The 19,295-nt window shown below is 40.4% G+C and overlaps 1 protein-coding gene across 1 annotated transcript in view; it reads right to left on the bottom strand.

Moving 5' to 3' along the window:
• Positions 1-19,295, bottom strand: part of sh3kbp1 (SH3-domain kinase binding protein 1) — a 245,343-nt gene that overhangs the window by 68,268 nt on the left and 157,780 nt on the right. The window contains exons 7-9 of the mRNA XM_072260725.1: positions 12,710-12,785; positions 8,442-8,536; positions 2,685-2,786 (exon numbers count right to left, since the gene is read on the bottom strand). Coding sequence (XP_072116826.1) covers positions 2,685-2,786; positions 8,442-8,536; positions 12,710-12,785 — 273 coding nt within the window. The remainder of the gene's footprint in view (positions 1-2,684; positions 2,787-8,441; positions 8,537-12,709; positions 12,786-19,295) is intronic.

Genomic DNA, 19,295 nt, shown 5'->3' with positions numbered 1-19,295 from the left:
TCCACTGCATCTCCTTTATCTATCCCACTTGTAATCTCTTCAAAGAATTCCAACAGGTTCGTCAGGCAAGGTCTTTCCTTAAGGAAACCATGCTGTCTTTGTCCTATCTTGTCCTTACTCCATAACCTCATCCTTAACAACTGACTCCAACATCTTCCCAACTACTGAGGTCAAACTAACTGGTCTATAATTTGCTTTCTGCTGCCTTCCTCCTTTCTTAAAGTTTTCAGTCTATTGCAATTTTCCAGTCCTACGGCACTATGCCAGAGTCCAATGATTTTTGAAAGATCATTACTAATCATCATCTCTACCGTTACTTTTTCAGAACCCTAGGGTGCATTTCATCCTGTCCAGGTGACTTATGTACCCTTAGGTCTTTCAGCTTTTTGACCACCTTCTACCTTGTTATAGTAACTGCACTCACTTCTCTTCCCTCACACCCTTCAACATCTGGCACACTGCTAGTGTCTTCCATGGCGGAGACTGATACAAAATACTCATTTAGTTCATCTGCTATCTCCTTGTCCCCTGTTATTATTAGAAGTGGCAGATCAAATTTAGTGCAGAGAAGTGTAAGGTGCTGCACTTGGGAGGGCATCACGGACTGTGGTAGAACAAAGGGATCTGGGAATAAAGAAGCATACTTCCTTGAAAGCCATGTCACAGATAAAAAGTGCTTTTGGTACATTAGCTCTCATATATTAGAGTATTGAATACAGGAATTGGGATGTTATATTTAAGTTGTATAAGACATTGGTGAGTATTGTGTGTATTTCTGATCACTACTGTACCTACAGGAAAGATATCAACAAGATTGAATGAGTACAGAGAAAATTTACAAGGATATTTCCAGGACTTGAGGACCTGAGTTATAGGGAAACTTTGAATTAAGGTTAAGACTTTATTCTCTAGAGCATAAAAGAATGAGGGGAGATTTGATAGAAGTATACACAATTATAAAGGGTACAGTAAGGATAAATGGAAGCAGGTTTTTTCTATTAAGGTTGGGTGAGACTAGATCTAGAGGTCATAGGTTAAGGGTGAAAGATGAAATATTTAAGGGAACTTGAGGGAGACGTTCTTCACTCAGACGATGATACAACTGTGAAACTAGCCGCCAGCAGAAATGGTCAAAGTGGGCTTGACTATAACATTTAAGAAATGTTTGAGTAAGTACACGGCTGAGCGGGGTATGAAGGACTATGATCCCGGTGTAGGTCGATGGGACAAGGCAGCTTAACAGTTTGGCACAGACTAGATAGGCCAAAGGCCTGTTTCTGTTCTGTGGTGCTCAATGACTCTATAACCAGCAAATCCTCTCTACACATAAAAGAGACCCATGTCTCTTTTCCTTTGTTCTTCTCCCCTACTGATCCCCTAAGGACCCCACACAAGGTTTAGCCTCTAATATCTAAACTTACTAGATCTGAAATTCTGGTAGTCATTGATTCTTGATGAAAGCCAGAAAGTTGGACTAAGATCCACCAGTCAGGAAGTATTCATTTCCTGGACATGAAGGAGTGGTACTTAAAGGAATGCAGAAAACTCAGGGCTAAGGTTGGGCTTGATTCCTGACAGAGATTTAAAGGGCTTCATTCCTGGGAACTTCATTTAAACTTCTAAATGAGATTTGCCTGCTGGGTATGTCTTATCTTAAGGTGTTAATTGTTTGCTTTCCTCTGCACCCCTGTTCCTCAAATAAAGTAAATTGAATAGCTACATGGGGACACCATAAAAAGACCTTGCAAATCATGCCTCAAGGGCAAATGGTTTCTGTTTGGACTTTTTGTCAACATTGAAGCATCATTCTAGAAGTGCTGAATAAATGTTATATCCCACAATATGGTTCTCAGTCTGAGTAAGGCAAACAGTCCATGACAAAAAAAATCAGTAACAATAAGCCATTGAATTTGCTCTATTGTGCATTCTTTTCCCTCAAAGTACAACTTTAATTTGCAAAAAAATTCAGATTCTACTTTTGTTTCCTGGATATATGTATACACTTTCTTTAACCACATTCATATTCCCCTGTATTTTGGGCAAATTTTGTGAATTAGATTTTGAGCCTTTATTCTCTAGTTATTTAGCATCTTGTGCTTCAGTTACCAAAGAGAGCAGCAGCCACAAGACCAATTTGCTAACAAGATTAAAATAATTTGGACCCTAGCCAACCATTATACTCCTGGCACCGCTGCCCTTATAATTTTTGAAGTTCTCCTTCACCTGATATGGTGCCTGACAACAATGAAGAAAGTGGCAATCAATGTAAATTTTACACCAGGTTCACTCCCACTTATTAAAAGACAATAACTAAATACAGTGCAGAAAATAGCTTTTTTCAAGCCTATGAGGAAAGTACATTCATATAAACTAAAATAACAAATGAGGCACGGCAGCTTGATTATGATGCTATTTCTACCCTTCTCTTCCCAAAACTCTTATTCCAAAAGATTACTATACTTCAGCCTCAGGTTCTTGCCAATATATTTATACCTTCCTAATGCATCTGCAAAATATGAAAGAGCAGATACTGCACACAGCAATAATTAATTTAACATCTAGTCTTTTTGGGTATCAGTTTAATTGTACATTTTCAAAGATCTACATTGACTCTTTAAAAAGCAAATGAACAGTTTCTACTGCTGTCCAAATCCAAAGTTTGAAGATTGAGGAAACTCACTAACCTCTTTTTCAAAGTCAGGGGGCAGAAGCTTGACAAAATTATCAGGAAAAACTCCCCATTTACCATTGATTTCTCCTTCCCACCATCCGGCATCTGCACATTCCTATGGAGAAGAAATAAAGAATTGGAGCATTTCTCGAGTTCGTTTGAGTCTCAGAAACAGCTTCCAAGCTTCCCAGTGTGATCAGAGTTCTCTGCAATCAGAAGCACCAGTCAGATCAGTGTTCTATTTTTTTTTACACAGTGCGATTCTCCCCTCAACAGCAATTCTCAGAGCAAAGAGAAGCAAAAGCATCAAGGTGGTGAATAAGGGTGGCACAGAAAGCAGGAACTAGTTAAGGGGAATGTGAAATCTGGGATTCTACCATCAATGGGCACATGGAAATTAATACTTATCATTGGATGGAAGGGAGGAACATGTTTATACTGAAAACTACTAGATAATGGCACACTTTATTGTGCTAGGGACAAGTGAATTACTTTCAAGTGCAATAGACTATATACAGAACATTGGGGTAGGGAAACATATGTTTGGGCAAATAAAGTTACAGATATGAAGCCAAAGGCCCTCCCCTGGGCTATAATGCAGTATGAGCCCAGGAAAGAAGTCTTGAGATTTAGGTATTGAACTTAACTTGGGGGTATATTTTTTACAGAAATTGTTCCAATTACAGTAAATTCTCTTTATTCTTGTATGGTTGGGACTTGGTAGTAGACTAGCAAAATTTCCAGAATTCTATTAATGCTCCATCACATAGTTAATTCACATTTTCTTTAAATGTTAACAGTACAATGAAGAATGGTAAACAGTGGGTCCAAAGTTTCAAGGCAGCACAGGTAACAAGGCCCTGGTGAATGCAAGGGGAAAAATGTGGCAAACATCATCTGAGGATTCACAGGTAATCAATGGAACCTTTTAAAATAGATCAGATTGGGCATCTGGACCTTTCCATTTGTGTCTTTCCTTTGTTTCTCTACAGCCAGACAGAGAGTCTCTGGGATTTCTGAAAAAGCCAAACAGCAAATTATTGAAGTTTTACTGTTATAAGCCCTATGATTCATGTGCAATCTTTTGCATGCTGTAAAATACCATTGAATGTATTTGAAAAGGGCTTTGTGGAACCTGCATGAAGTCTATGATTATCCCACAACAACAACTTTACAGTGAAAGTGAGTTCTGTAGTGGACAAACATGATTGAACTGAATTGACATTATTTCTTACATCCTTCATATACATGAGGAGTAAAAATCTGTATGTTACATCTCCATTTAAATGTGCCATGTGCAATCATAGTAATTTATAATAATTTATAATAAATAGAACAGTCAATGTAATATAGAGTATACTCAAATCAGCGTGAGTTAATCAGTCTGATGGCCTGGTGGAAGAAGCTGTCCCAGAGCCTGTTGGTCCTGGCTTTTATGCTGTAGTACTGCTTCCCAGATGGTAGCAGCTGGAATAGATTGTGGTTGGGATGACTTGGGTCCCCAATGATCCTACGGGCCCTTTTTACACACCTGTCCTTGTAAATGTCCTGAATCATGGAAAGTTCACAACTACAGATGCACTGGGCTGTCTGCACCACTCTCTGCAGAGTCCTGCGATTGAGGGAAGCACATTTCCCATACCAGGCAGTGATACAGCCAGTCAGGATGCTCTCAATTGTGCCCCAATAGAAAGCTCTTAGGATCTGGGGGCCCATACCAAACTTTCTCAACCATATGATGTGAAAGAGGCGCTGTTCTGGTGTGTACATACCACATGAGGTCCTCGATGATGTGTATGCCGAGGAACTTGAAGCTGTTTACCCTCTCAACCCCAGATCCATGGATGTCAACAAGGGTTAGCCCGTCTCCATTCCTCCTGTAATCCACAACCAGCTCCTTGTTTTTGCAACATCCAGGGAGCGGTCGGCAAATTTAATCAGCAGATTGGAGCTGTGGGTGGCGATACAGTCATGGGTATACAGGGAGTAAAGGAGGGGACTCAGTATGCAGCCCTGAGGGGCTCCTGTATTGACAGTCAAAGGGGTGGAGGTGAGGGAGCCCACTCTTACCACCTGCCGACGATCTGACAGGAAGTCCAGGATCCAGCTGCATAAGGCAGGGTCAAGGCCGAGGTCTCTTGAGCTTCTTGTTGAGCCTGGATGGAACTATGGTGTTGAATGCTGAACTGTAGTCCAAGAAAAGCATTCTCACATAAGCATCCTTCTTCTCCAGATGCATAAGGACGGTATGTAGAGCAGTGGCTACTACTTATCTGTCGATTAGACAAATCGCAGGGGGTCCAGTTTGGGTGCTAGCAAGCTGCAGATGTAATCCTTGACCAGCCTCTCAAAGCATTTGCTTATTATTGAGGTGAGTGCGACAGGACGTCAGTCGTTCAGGCATGTTACCTTGGTCTTTTTTGATACAGGGACAATGATGGATAATTTGAAGTGGGACGGCATTCTACACTGGGAGAGGGAGAGATTAAAAATGTCAGTAAACACACCTGTCAGTTGTGCTGTGCACATCCTGAGTACTCGCCCTGGGATGCCGTCCGGTCCCACAGCCTTGCGACTGTCCACTCGTTGGAAACATCTGCATACCTCAGCCTCAGAGATGACCAGGCTGCAGGTTGTAGCGGTGGCTTTCCTCAGAGGCTCAGAGTTAGCAACATCGAACCGAGCATAAAAGCGATTGAGCTCATCTGGGAGAGAGGCCACAATGTTGGTGGCACTACAGTTTTTGGCTTTGAAGTCTGCGATGGTATGCAGCCCTCGCCACAAGTCACATGTGCTATTCATTGTGAATCTTGACTCAATTTTCTCCTTATATTGTTGTTTAGCAGCCTTGACAGCTTTGTGCAGATCACAGCTGCTTTTCTTGAGCTCTCGTTGACCTCCAGTGAGTAAGCTCGATGTCGCGCTGTAAGTGCTGCTCACACGGAACTACTGATCCAGGGTTTCCGGTTTGGGAAGACCCTGACCAACTTCTGGGGGATAACATCGTTGATGCATTTCCGGGTGAAGCACGTGACTCCATCCGTGAACTTGGAGACATCCTCATTATGGAAGAAATTCCAGTCAACGGTCATTGAAGCAGTCCTGCAGCATGGAGGTCAATCGGTTGGACCAACAGTGGACAGTTTTAACTATGGCCACCTCTTGTTTCAGCTTCTTCCTGTATGTCAGCAAAAGCAGGATCGCAGAATGATCTGATTTTCCAAAAGCTGGGCAAAGGAGAACTTTGTAAGTGATGCAGAAGGGAGAGTGTTATCTCCATGAATGCTCACCTGGATGTGCTGACAAAACTTCGGAGAGACTTTCATCAGTGAAACTCAATTAAAGTCACTGGTGATGATGAAGGCAACCTCTGTGTGTGCAGTCTCCAGCGTGTTGATGGTATCATACAGTTCCTTGAGAGCCAGGTCAGTATCAGCTTGTGGCTGAATGTACATCGCTGTGATGATAACAGAGTGAACTCCCTGGGCAGCCAGTAGGATATACACAGCAGCACCAGGTATCCCAGGTCTGGGGAACAAAAGGATTTGAGTGCATGCACATTCTGGGATTGCACCAAGCACTGTTGATCATGAAGGAATAATAGAACAGCAGATTATTATTTAAATGGTGAAAGATTGAAGCATGCTGTTCTATGGCAGGACTTGGGAGTGCTTGTGCATGAATCACCAAAAGTTGGCTTGCAGGTACATCAGGTTATTAAGAAGGCAAATGGAATGTTGGCCTTCATTGCGAGAGGGATTGAATTCAAGAGCAGGGAGGTCATACTGCAACTATACAGGGTACTGGTGAGGCTGCACGTGGAGTACTGTGCGCAGTTCTGGTCTCCATACTTGAGGAAGGATATACTGGCTTCGGAGGCAATGCAGAGGAGGTTCACCCGGTTGATTGCAGAGATGAAGGGGTTAACCTATGAAGAGAGATTGAGTCGCCTAGGACTATACTCTCTGGAGTTCAGAAGAATGAGAGGGAACCTTATAGAAACATACAAAATTTTGAAAGGGATAGATAAGATCGAAGTAGGAAAGTTGTTTCCATTGGTAGGTGAGACTAGAACTAGGGGACATTGCCTCAAGATTCAGGGGAGAAGATTTAGGATGGAGATGAGGAGAATCTGTTTTTCCCAGAGAGTGGTGAATCTGTGGAATTCTCTGCCCAGGGAAGCAGTTGAGGCTTCTTCACTAAATATATTTGAGATACAGTTAGATAGATTATTACATAGTAGGGGAATTAAGGGTTATGAAGAAAAGGCAGGTAGACGGAGCTGAGTTTACGGACAGATCAGTCATGATCTTATTGAATGGCAGGGCAGGTTCGATTGGCAGGGCAGGTTCGATGGGCCGGATGGCCTACTCCTGCTCCTATTTCTTATGTTCTTATGCAGCATACCCCTCCTCCTTTACTCTGCTCAGTGAGGTTTTTCGACCTGACTGCCTGGAATAGGGAGAGCCCAGAGGGCTCAATGGCATGATCCAGTATTTCCTCCATCAGCCAGGTCTCCACGAAGTACAAAACACTGCATTCCTCTGTTTCCCGCTGATAGGAGAATCTGGCTCTCAGTTCACAAAGCTTGTTATCCAGGAACTGAACGTTAGCCAGGAGTATGCTAGAGAGCGGCGGTGGATTTGCACGCCATCTCAGCCTCACCAGGACGCTGGCCCTTCTCCCTTGCGTCCAGCGCTTCTTCAGAGGTAGTGATGGTGTAAGAGATGAGTCTACCATGGCTCGCACAAGCAGGGGTTCCCAGTGTAGGAAAGGCAGCACATAGTGGGTCAATGCCGTCTTTCCGATGTTCAGAAGGGTCAGTCTATCATATCTGATATGACTATCAGTTACTTGAACAGAAATTGCTAAGAAATCGTAGCAATTAGTAGTATCCTGCAGATTTGGAATGGAGCTCCATTGGATTTGGAACACGGCTGCCGTTCACGGCACCATCTTGTGAAATGATGAACTACCTTTTTAAATTCTGGGCACAGCACTTTCTGCAGCAGGATCTTTAATACTGACAAAGAAAATGCACTTTCCTATGGAGTGATACTTTGAACATAACCCATTCTGGCTTATGTTCAAAGTATCAACTATGGTCACTGATAAGTTCATATCCAAAAATTCTCTTTGGTATCACCATCACTTCGAATGAATTTACTTTAAATGAAATGCACCAATGTAAACTAGCACAGAACTAAGGAATTTGATTCTAATTATTTACTAATATTCCAGGCAAATATATCAACAATATTAAGTCAAAGTAATTAGTTTTGGACTAGTTCAGGCCAAATTATCAAGAAACTGAATAACTCTTTTTTCAATAAACCATTATTTGCCTCTTTAAAATATAACAATACAATACCTTGGAGGGGAAGATACATTTATTCGCATGGTACTTAGCCTTTATTGCTCATTTATACTTGACCTTGAAAAGAGATGAATTGACCATCCATTTCAGAGGACCGTTATGAGTCAAATAAAAAACGTGGAGTATCAAAATGGCTAGAATGCACAACAATAGCATTTTCTCCTTCCCTAAGGCAGAGAGACTTTTGTTTTTAACAACAATGCAGTTGTTTCAAGATCATGGCTTCCGATACAAGTTACTTATTCCAGGCATACTTTCAGCAGCTGGTACTGAGGAAACCAGTCTTTACAGTGTCATTACAAATAACATAAAGACTACAATACCTAACTTCATTCTGACCAAACAAAGGCAGGAAAAGATTTTTATTTTATGTTAAATAAGTTATCTTTATACCTTGTTTATAATAGTTACAATCTCTCCTTCTCTGATTGTCAGCTCATCTTCATTCTGTGCTTCATATGGAAATAATACTTTGCAATATTCCTTGCCTTGAAACAAAAGTAACAGTGAATCAATCAATCAGCATTTATTAGATTGTTAAGGCAATTACATAGTCAATATTTTTATTACATATTAGATATTTTTATTAGATATTTTATTACAGTTCTTTGAGGAGGTGACCAGGCATATAGATGAGGATAGTGCGGTGGATGTGATCTATATGGATTTTAGTAAGGCATTTGACAAGGTTCCACACGGTAGGCTTATTCAGAAGGCATGGGATCCAGGGAAGTTTGGCCAGGTGGATTCAGAATTGGCTTGCCTGCAAAAGGCAGAGGGTTGTGGTGGAGGGAGTACATTCGGATTGGAGGGTTGTGATTTGTGGTGTCCCACAAGGATCGGTTCTGGGACCTCTACATTTCGTGGTTTTTATTAACAACTTGGATGTGGGGGTAGAAGGGTGGGTTAGCAAGTTTGCAGACGACACAAAAGGTTGGTGGTGTTGTAGATAGTGTAGGGGATTGTCAAAGATTGCAGAGAGACATTGATAGGATGCAGAAGTGGGCTGAGAAGTGGCAGATGGAATTCAACCCGGAGAAGTGTGAAGTGGTACACTTTGGAAGGACAAACTCCAAGGCAAAGTACAAAGTAAATGGCAGGATACTTGTAATGTGGAGGAGCAGAGGGATCTGGGGGTACATGTCCACAGATCCCTGAAAGTTGCCTCACAGGTAGATAGGGTAGTTAAGAAAGCTTATGGGGTGTTAGCTTTCATAAGCCGAGGGATAGAGTTTAAAAGTCACGAGGTAATGATGCAGCTCTATAAAACTCTGGTTAGGCCACACTTGGAGTACTGTGTCCAGTTCTGGTTGCCTCACTATAGGAATGATGTGGAAGCATTGGAAAGGGTACAGAGATTTACCAGGATGCTGCCTGGTTTAGAGAGCACGGATTATGATCAGAGATTAAGGGAGCTAGGGCTTTACTCTTTGGAGAGAAGGAGGATGAGAGGAGACATGATAGAGGTATACAAGATATTAAGAGGAATAGTTAGAGTGGCTAGCCAGCGCCTCTTCCCCAGGGCACCACTGGTCAATGCAAGGGGACATGGCTTTAAGGTAAGGGGTGGGAAGTTCAAGGGGGATATTAGAGGAAGGTTTTTTACTCAGAGAGTGGTTGGTGCGTGGAATACACTGCCCGAATCAGTGGTGGAGGCAGACACACTAGTGAAATTTAGGAGACAACTTCACAGGTATATGGAGGAATTTAAGGTGGGGGGTTATAGGGGAGGCAGGGTTTGAGGGTTGGCACAACAATGGCTGAAGGGCCTGTACTGTGCTGTATTATTCTAACTATTTCACTAATGGTAACAGCCTGGGTCTTCCATTGTTGGAAGTGGAGGAACCATGAATGATAGGATAGCCCGAAACTAAACAGCAAATTATTAATTGCTTTTGTGTGACAAGAACCTAACTGTCACCATAATTTAATTACAAGAAATGTAAAAACACCCAATGATGTTAACAGGCCAACTATATGGTAATACTACAAATAATATATTAAAGAACAGCACATTCATGGGACAATCTAAACAAGAAAGTGTCTTATTCAAGGGAGAAATGATCAAGATTAACAAATATCAAAGAACCAATTTAATCTAAAATTGGATACAATTATACATCTCTTGAAAATTGCGTTTCTGCACAATCATAAACTAGCAATAATACTGTCAGACTGCTGAGAAAAAAGTAACATTGTTGATCTAATAGAGGTCCTTAAAATACTGAAATTCTTCACTAAACTGAATGCAGTGTGTATGTCTCCACTTGTGGAGAAAAGCATAATTGAAGCCCATCAATACAAGAAATTAAACATGGAAGCCATAAAATAGGTGCTTACCCGAAGAGAGGTGAGACAGTGGAAGTTACTATCAGAGGGAATGATTGAAATGAATAGCATTGGTGAATTCAATGAAAGCCAGAGAAGCATAAGCAGGAAGGATAGTGTTGATGCTCATAGATGAGGGAAGGCAAAAGGTGGTTTAGTAGATCCCAAATCTTGACATAGATTGTCTGAATTAAAAGGATCTATTAGCATAGAAATACAGTGCTAATAAAAAGTATCTCCTGCACCCCCCCCCCAAGAAGTTTTCATGTTTTATTGTTTTACAGCATTGAATCACTGGATTTAATTTGGCTTTTTTTGACACTGATCAACAGAGAAAGACTCCTCCGTGTCAAAGTGGAAACAGCTCTACAAAGTGATCTAATTACAAATGTAAAACACAAAATAATTGTATTCACCCCCTTTAATATAGCACAGCAAATCATTACTGGTGTAGCTAATTGGTTTTAGAAACCACATAATTAGTTAAAAGGAGATCACCTGTGTGCAGTCAAGGTGCTTCAATTAATTGTTGTAAAAATACACATGTATCTGGAAGGTCTAACTGTTGGTGAATCAGATTCCTGGCAAAAAACCACACCATGAAGACAAAAGAACACTCCAAGCAACTCCACAAAAAGGTTATTAAAAATGACAAGTCAGGAGATGGATACAAGAACATTTTCGAGTCACTGGATATCCCTCACAGTCTCCGTGCAATCTGACTGAGCTTGAGCAGTTCTGTAAAGAAGAATGGGGAAAAGTGTCCAGATGTGCAAAGCTGATAGAGACCCATCTACACAGACTCAAGGCTGTACTTGCTGGCAAAGGTGCATCTACTAAATACTGACGTGAAGGGGGTGAGAAAGTATACAATCAATTATTTTGTGTTTAATAAATGTAATAAGTTTAGACCAATCTGTAGAAATTTGTTTTTACTTTGAGATGAAAGAGTCTTTTCTGTTCATCAGTGTCAAAAAATCCAAATTAAATCCACTGTAATTCAATGTTGTAAAACAATAAAACATGAAAACTTCCAAGGGGGGGTAAATACTTTTTACAAGCACTGTACACCTACCAATAATAGACACAACAGTAAACTGCTTTTAAGAATAAATCATGCTATCCAATTAATGTTTTAACATGGAAAAAACTTAACCATCAACACAATCATTCGATTAAATTACATCATCAAAAGATCATCCAATTCCAAACTATCCAACTGCAAATGCAAACACTTTCATTGTTATCTTCAAATCCACACTCAAAGCCATCTTAGATGATCATAAACCACAGTAATCAAAACTGAATTTTATCGGTTAATTGATTTTGTCAGCGATGAAACTAGTGGTAGAACATAGAACATACAACAGTACAGCAAAGGATCAGGCCTTTCGAACCACAATGTTGTGCTAAACTAATTAGTAATCAAATATCTAACTAATCTCTTCTGCCTACACAATGTCCACATGCTACCATTTTTCTCACATTTATGTACCTACCTAAATGTCTCTTAAAAGTCCCTAATGTTACTGCCTCCACCACCATCCCAGGCACCCACCACGCACTGCATAAAAAAAAACCTTTTCCTCGCATCTCCTTTGAAATTACTCTCTCTCTCACCTTAAATGCATGCCCTCTGGTATTAGACATTTCAACACCTGGAAAAAGGTATTGTCTGTCTACTCTATCTATGCCTCTCATAACTTTATAAACCTTTATCAGATCTCCCCTCAGCTTACACCATTCCAGAGAAAGTAACCCTAGTTTGTCCATTCTCTCATTATAGCAAACACTCTCTAATCGAGACAACATCCTGGTAAATCTCCTCTGCACCCTCTCTAAAGCCTTAACATCCTTCCAATAATGAAGTAACCAGAACTGTATGCAATACTTCAGATGTGGCCTAACTAGTTTTATAAAGCCTCTACATAACTTCCTGACTTTTGAACTCAGTACCTCGACTAATAAAGGCAAGCATGCCATATGCCTTCTTAACCACCCTATCCACCTGTGTAGTCACTATCAGGGAGCTATGAACTTCGACCCCAGGATCCCTATGCTCATCAACACTATTAAGGGTTTTCCCTTAACAGTGTACTGTCACTTTACATTTGACCTATGTATTCAGGAAAGTGCATTAGTGATTTTTGGGTTTTCTCTAAAGCAAACAATGCATTTAAAAGTAAAACAAAATTTGATTTAGAGAAGTCTTTAGGATTTGCTGAAGTCATTCATTACCAACAAGGACAACATAAGGATGACTGAAATATTTTTTGTTCTATTTGCCCTGTAGGAATTTTTAAAAAAGAGACACTCCTTATAACTGCACCTACCCTTAGGTTTGCTGTCTGGTTCAGATTTTGGTGGCTCCTGAGAAGATGGAACAACAGGCAACTTCTTTCCAGAAGGCTAAAAAAAACATGCAATAGAGAGCATGGTTACAACATGTTTATCACCTGCCTCTATAGTGCCCTTCATCTTTGGCTTAGCCAAGAGTAATTAATGATCACAAATACAGAAACCAAGATAATGCTTGATTTCATAGAATGTTATCATACAGGTCCACTACTCCTGTGTGGCCAATTAATCTATTCCCATTTTTCCCCTCCAACAAAACAACACATCCTTCCCTTCATTTACGTGTATCACACATTTTCAAGTATTACTACTCAACCTGCAATTTCATCACCCTTGTAATCATTCTGAATCTACCAGAAAATAAAAATCCAAATTTTCAGCGAGCTCTGATATTTGTCACTTCACAAGCATGCAAATCAATGGAAGAATTACTCTCATGCATCCTAGAGTCTGATTAATTGGTATGACTTTCACACTTTAATCAGAATCAGGTTTAATATCACTGACATATGTCGTGATAATTGTTGTTTTGCGGCACCAGTACATTGCAATACATAATAAAAAACTATAAATTACAATAATATATTTATTAAAAATTCAGTAAGTAGTGCAAAGAGATCAAAAGAAATATTGAAGTAGTGTTCATGAGTTGGTTCATTGCACATTCAGAAATCTGATGGCTATTCCCAAAACATTCAGTGTGTGTCTTCAGTAGCAAGGAGAAGAGGGCATGTCTTGGATGATGGGGGTCCTTAATGATTGATATCGCCTTTTTCAGGCATCACCTTTTGAATATGTCCTCAATGTAGGGAGGCCAGTGCCCATAATTGAGCTGGCTGAGTTTACAAATTTTTGCAACTTTTTCCGAACATGTGCAGTCGCTACTTCTAACTAGACGGTGATGCAACCAGTTAGGATGCCCTCCATGGCACATCTATAGAAATTTGCTAGACTTTTTGGTGTCATATACCAAGTCTGCTAAAATTCCTAATGAAACATAGTTGCAGTTGTGCCTTCTTTGTAATTGCATCAATATGTTGGGCCCAGGAGAGATCTTCAGAGATGTAAACGTCCAGACAATACATATCAAAGTTGCTGGTGAATGAATTTGAATTTCCAGCATCTGCAGAATTCCTCGTGTTTGCATTTGTAAATGTCCAGAACTTGAAATTCCTCATCCTTTCCATTCTTGACTCCTCGATGAGGATTGGTGTGTGTTCCCTCAACTTCACCTTCCTGAAGTTCACAATCAATTCCTTGGTGTTACTGACATTGAGTGCAAGATCTTTGTTGTGACACCACTCAACCAGCTGATCTCACTCCTGTACGCCTCTTTTGTCACCATCTGAAATTCTGCCAACAATAGTTCTGTCATCAGCAAATTTATAGATGGTGGTTGAACTGTGCTTAGCCACACAGTTGTGGCTGTGGAGAGAGTAGAGCAGTGGGCTAAGCAAGCATCCTTAGATGTGCCAGTGTTGATTGTCAGCGAGGAGCAGACACTAGTAGAATGTCTGTGTATTACACCGTAAGGAAATAATACAACATATGTTGGATAGGGAATGGAGCTATAAGATAAACTTGTAAAAAGTGCATTAATTTAATATAAAATTGCAACCAGAACCTTTTTCAAAAAACTGCTTTTTCAGTTGTGATTAGTTACTTCATTCTAAGCTAAGTCATACCATCTAAATAAAGTAGACCAGTGGTCCCCAACCACCGGGCCGCGGACCAGTATTGGGCCACAAAGCATGTGCTACCGGGCCTTGAGGAAACGATATGATTTGGCGGTATGATGAGTAAAAAACAAACTTTGCTTGAGAGTTTCTTTAGAAGAGGTGGTAGGGGACATAAAAGGCCTAACAATGATGATAACCCAGAGACAGTTGAGCCCAAGGCTACAAAAAAAAAGAAAGCTTCCTTCAACACAAAATACAACGAGTCGTACATAAAATATGGCTTTATTGCGACTGGTGACTCGCATGCTCCAAGCCCCCTGTGTGTGATATATGGAGACAAGCTGTCTAATGAGGCAATGAAGCCTTCAAAACTGCTTCAGCACCTTGAGTCCAAGCACCCTGCACTTAAAGACAAACCCGCTGAGTTTCTTGAGCAGAAAAGACGTGAGCAAGCAAGTAAGAAGCAAGTGCTGAGAGTCACCACCTCCATAAATGTTACTGCTCTGAGAGCGTCGTACTTAGTGGCTAGCCGTATTACTAAGGCTAAGAAACATCTGTTTGAGCAGCTTTGCGAGGAAATGGATGTAGACCACAAACGCTTATCTTACACACTCAAGTCAGGTGGCTATCAAGGGGGAGAGCCCTGGCCAGGATTTTTGAGTCAAGAGAGCAGCTACAATAGATTTCTTTCAGGAAAAAAGTCACCACTGGCAGCACACTTTAGTGTCGAGGAGTGGATAGCAAAACTCGCTTATCTGTGTGACATCTCCAACCTGCTCAATGAACTCAATTTGTCACTTCAGGGGAGAATGACAACTGTCTTCAAGTTGGCAGATAAAGTGTCTGCTTTCAAAGCCAAACTGGAACTGTAGGGACAGCGAGTGGACAGGGGCATATTTGACATGTTCCCAACACTAGCTGGGATTTTGGGAGAGACTGAGGCTGCACTGTCCTTCTCACAGCTGGTGCGCGATCACCTATCTTCGCTGTTGACAGAATTCGAGCATTACTTCCCAACCGCAAATGACCCAAGACATGCAAAGGAATGGGTCCGTGACCCATTTGTGAATGTCCTTGGTGAATCATCCATGTCAGCGCAGGAAGAAGATCAACGCCTCGAGCTTGCAAATGACGGTGGGCTGAAAAGTATGTTTGACATAACATCTCTGCCGGCATTCTGGATCAAAGTCAAGGCTGAATATCCTGAGATTGCCACGAAAGCACTGTAAACGTTGCTTCCATTTCCAACACCATATCTCTGCGAAGCGGGATTTTCTGCAATGAATGCAACGAAAACTAAATTGCGGAATAGACTGGACATAAGGAACCCCATTCCAGTATCTCTGTCTCCCATCACCCCTCAATGGCACCGTCTCGTTGCAGGGAAACAAGCCCAGGCCTCCTACTGATTCAGCAATATTGGTGTGTTGCAATGATTTTATATGTTCATACAAGGAAAATATGCGCTGAGTGTTTAATATCCAAATGTTACTTAAAATGTTATGATGCTATTGACTTATAAGTCTTATAATTGATTTATCACTGTATTCATGTGAGGAAAATATGCGCTGTGTGTTTAATATTAAATTCGTTAGATGAACCCTTTTAGAAACGAAATTAAGTGTATTAGCCACTTATAAGTGACTTATAGTTGACTTATCACCTATATTCCGGTCGTGATTAACACCACCCCCCCCCCCAAGAATATTGTCAATATTGAACCGGTCCACAGTGCAAAAAAGGTTGGGGACCCCTGAAGTGGACAAACAACACATATATTGAAAAATAGCTTTAAAAAAAGTGCAGAAAGTAAAAACTTCTAAATAAGTTTAGTTAAGAAAATGTCAAACAATTCTTTCAACTACAGGGAAAGGAGCTACCATATCCTAAATAAAACCTCTTTTTACCAGGTGTCTCTAGAGACACGGCCGGTTAGCCCCTCACTAACAAGCTAACGGACTCAATGGTGAGAAAACCACCTTTCTCAGACTCTGTATATCTAAGGCAAGTATGATAATCTAATCTAATCTAATCATATGATTTGGGTCCCACTAAACCCGAGGGGTTGGGTTATCTCGCCCACCTGAACCCCAGTCTGTATGAATCCTGTGTGAATACTGCCCCAATGCAATTAGCCATCGGCAAGAAATAACAGCTCGAACACTGCATATAATTATGAAGAAAGTATACTTACAAATGTCAGGTTTATCGAGCAGTTAGTAGGAAAAAGAAAAGTGTTCTAAAAAAAGGCCTTTTAGTTAACCCAGTCCAAATGTGCCCATAAATTGGAGCTTATCTTGAAGTTATCTTTAACTCACATGCTGCACCCACAGTCTGTGCGAAAGAACACACCACCTTCTGAATGTTATTCAAAATCCATCTCAAACAAATGGGCACCCCCACGGGAGTATTGGTCCTTCCTCAATGAAGCCATTCATCTGCACAAAGCACCCTGTGCAACAGGAACAGCATCCTCAACCATCTTCCTTCCTGCCTTTTCTTAGCTCCCGCCGAAAAGACCTTGTCCCACACCAATGCCTGTCACAAAAACCTCTCCGCCTAGCATTCTCTAGAACCTTCTCCAATTCCACCTTCCTGATTGAATGACAATACATTCCTAAGCTGAACAACAAAGCCCCTTATCTTAGCTCAAACCATAACAGCCTGAAAGCAGAACAGACACAGAACTGCTAAAATGAAATACCTACAGCATAGCAGTAAAAATCTTAACCAGGGCATGTCACTAGGATGGTAGGAAAGTTAAAAGTCATAAAACTTTGCAAAGTTTAGAGGTAGGGCAAGAGTGGTAAGATTTTAGAAAATCAAGGACAATTCAAAATTAATAATCAAGAAAGTAGGCTAGTTAGGAATAAAAATAAACAGTATAAGCTTTTATAAAATACATAAAAAGAATGACAGTAACTAACTAACGCTGGTCCTTTGAGTATAGGGAAATAATGGGGAATATGGAAAGGAAGTAGACTTTGAAAAGATATACTGCATCAATCTTCATGACTGTAGACACTAAAAACATTTCTTGAACAATAAAAACAATTTCAGGTTAAAAAAAGGAACCTCAAACAAGCACTACTGCAAGGAAAAAGGTAGCAAACCAACCAAGAGGTTGACAAATTTACCAAATCTCAAAGGCATGCTCGCTGGGGTCATAAAAGTGAGTGCAGAGTTGATGGAAGAGCACTTGTTATACATACTATGTACAACTTTCATCTCTTTATTTGAGAGATATCCCTGTGCATCAGAAGGTCAGAGGAAGTTTGTTAGGTTGTCTCTGGAGATAAAGGGTTGTTTTATGAAAAAAAAGACTCTATATTGCAGTTTAGATTTTATTGAATGATAAGATTCTACTCCGGGTATTTGACAAAGCAAAGACTGAGAAAATGTGTCCCTTGAGGGATGGCGGGGGTGAAATCTAGAACTAGTGAGCATACTTATAGAGTAAGAACTCCCTATTTAAGGTGGGTGAAAAGGACTTTTCTCTTTCAGAAGGTTTATTTTTGAAAGCTCTGGAGGATGAATTATCAAATAGATTCAAAATCTTGAGAGACATTTTTCAATTGAAAGGGGAATCAGAAGTTTGGGAAACACGTATAAAAGTGAAACCAAGATCAAACTCTAATCAGCCATTACATTAGACAACGACACAAAAGCTTTCATGGGCTTTATAGTTCACTCTTGTTCCTATTAATGACATCCTTATTTCAGAAGTTGCAAGTAAAATTAAAGGGGAACACATTTCAGGAAGCAAGTATAACATTTTTCATATAATGATGGAGATAAAGTCAATAACAATGTAGCTCATGGTGACTGAACTGAGGCCACTGCCCTGATGAACTCAGATAGCCCTTGAATGGAGGTGATTGACCTTGAAGCACCACAAACATTTTTCTTCTTGAATGATTACAGCCAGGTTTTTCCATAGTTACTATTAACTTTGGTTTTATCAGTGTCTTGATGTCACATTCAGTAAGGCGTTTCTTGTATGTTTAGTCAAACAATCTCACCTCAGCTCTATAATTTAGTACTTTGACTAAATATGGATCAAAGTTCAAATGAAACTGGGAGCTGAATGTTTCTGCCAAAAGTTAACCTTAATGTCTCAGGACCCTAATGCAGAGTTTTGACCCAAAACATCAAATTTCTTTCCTCCCACAGATGCTGCTTGACCTGCTAAGTTCTTTCAGCAGATCACAAACAAGAAAAAATCTGCAGATGTTGTTAGTTTCTTCCACTGTCAGTCTCACAGTTCAATTAAAACATCTACATCAGCCAACTATATTCTGCAACTACGTTGCAGAACAACAATGTAAAAGAGATAGCAACTATTACTTGATGGGGTGGGGGGCAAGTCTTAACTCCCACTGAGATATAATGGTAACTAATAAAGAAGCAGCCACTGAGGAAACATACTCAATCCTCTAACTCACATTACATCAGAATCGTAATCCACCTACATTATTTTCCACTCTGTGTCATAACCTTACATGTCAAAATCATTTCAGATACCCAAGAATTGCAACCTGGTTAAGTAGTGGAGAGAAATCAAGACTATGAAGAAAAACACTTACTATTGATACAATTCAAAGTTACATCCACTAACTTGAGACACTAACATTACAAATAATTCAGATTCCAGCCAGAAACTAAAGGTCACACACATTCAACTCCAGAAGACTCAAATAAGAGCATTGACTGATTCCCTGCATCTAAAGATTATGCACATTGAAATGCTTGGTACATTAAACACAGCATTGTGGGAATTTTCACTGTATCAATCAGCTAAGATAAGTCTGGCATCAACTGTGACATTGTGCACAGCTTGAAGCATGAAAATGGCAGTTGTGAGACTAATCATGTGGCAACT

Source organism: Mobula birostris, chromosome 6, assembly GCF_030028105.1.
Source record: "Mobula birostris isolate sMobBir1 chromosome 6, sMobBir1.hap1, whole genome shotgun sequence".
Lineage (NCBI taxonomy): Eukaryota > Metazoa > Chordata > Chondrichthyes > Myliobatiformes > Myliobatidae > Mobula > Mobula birostris.
The sequence above is the reverse complement of the archived record's forward strand: the minus strand, read 5'-3'. Positions and strand labels throughout refer to the sequence as shown.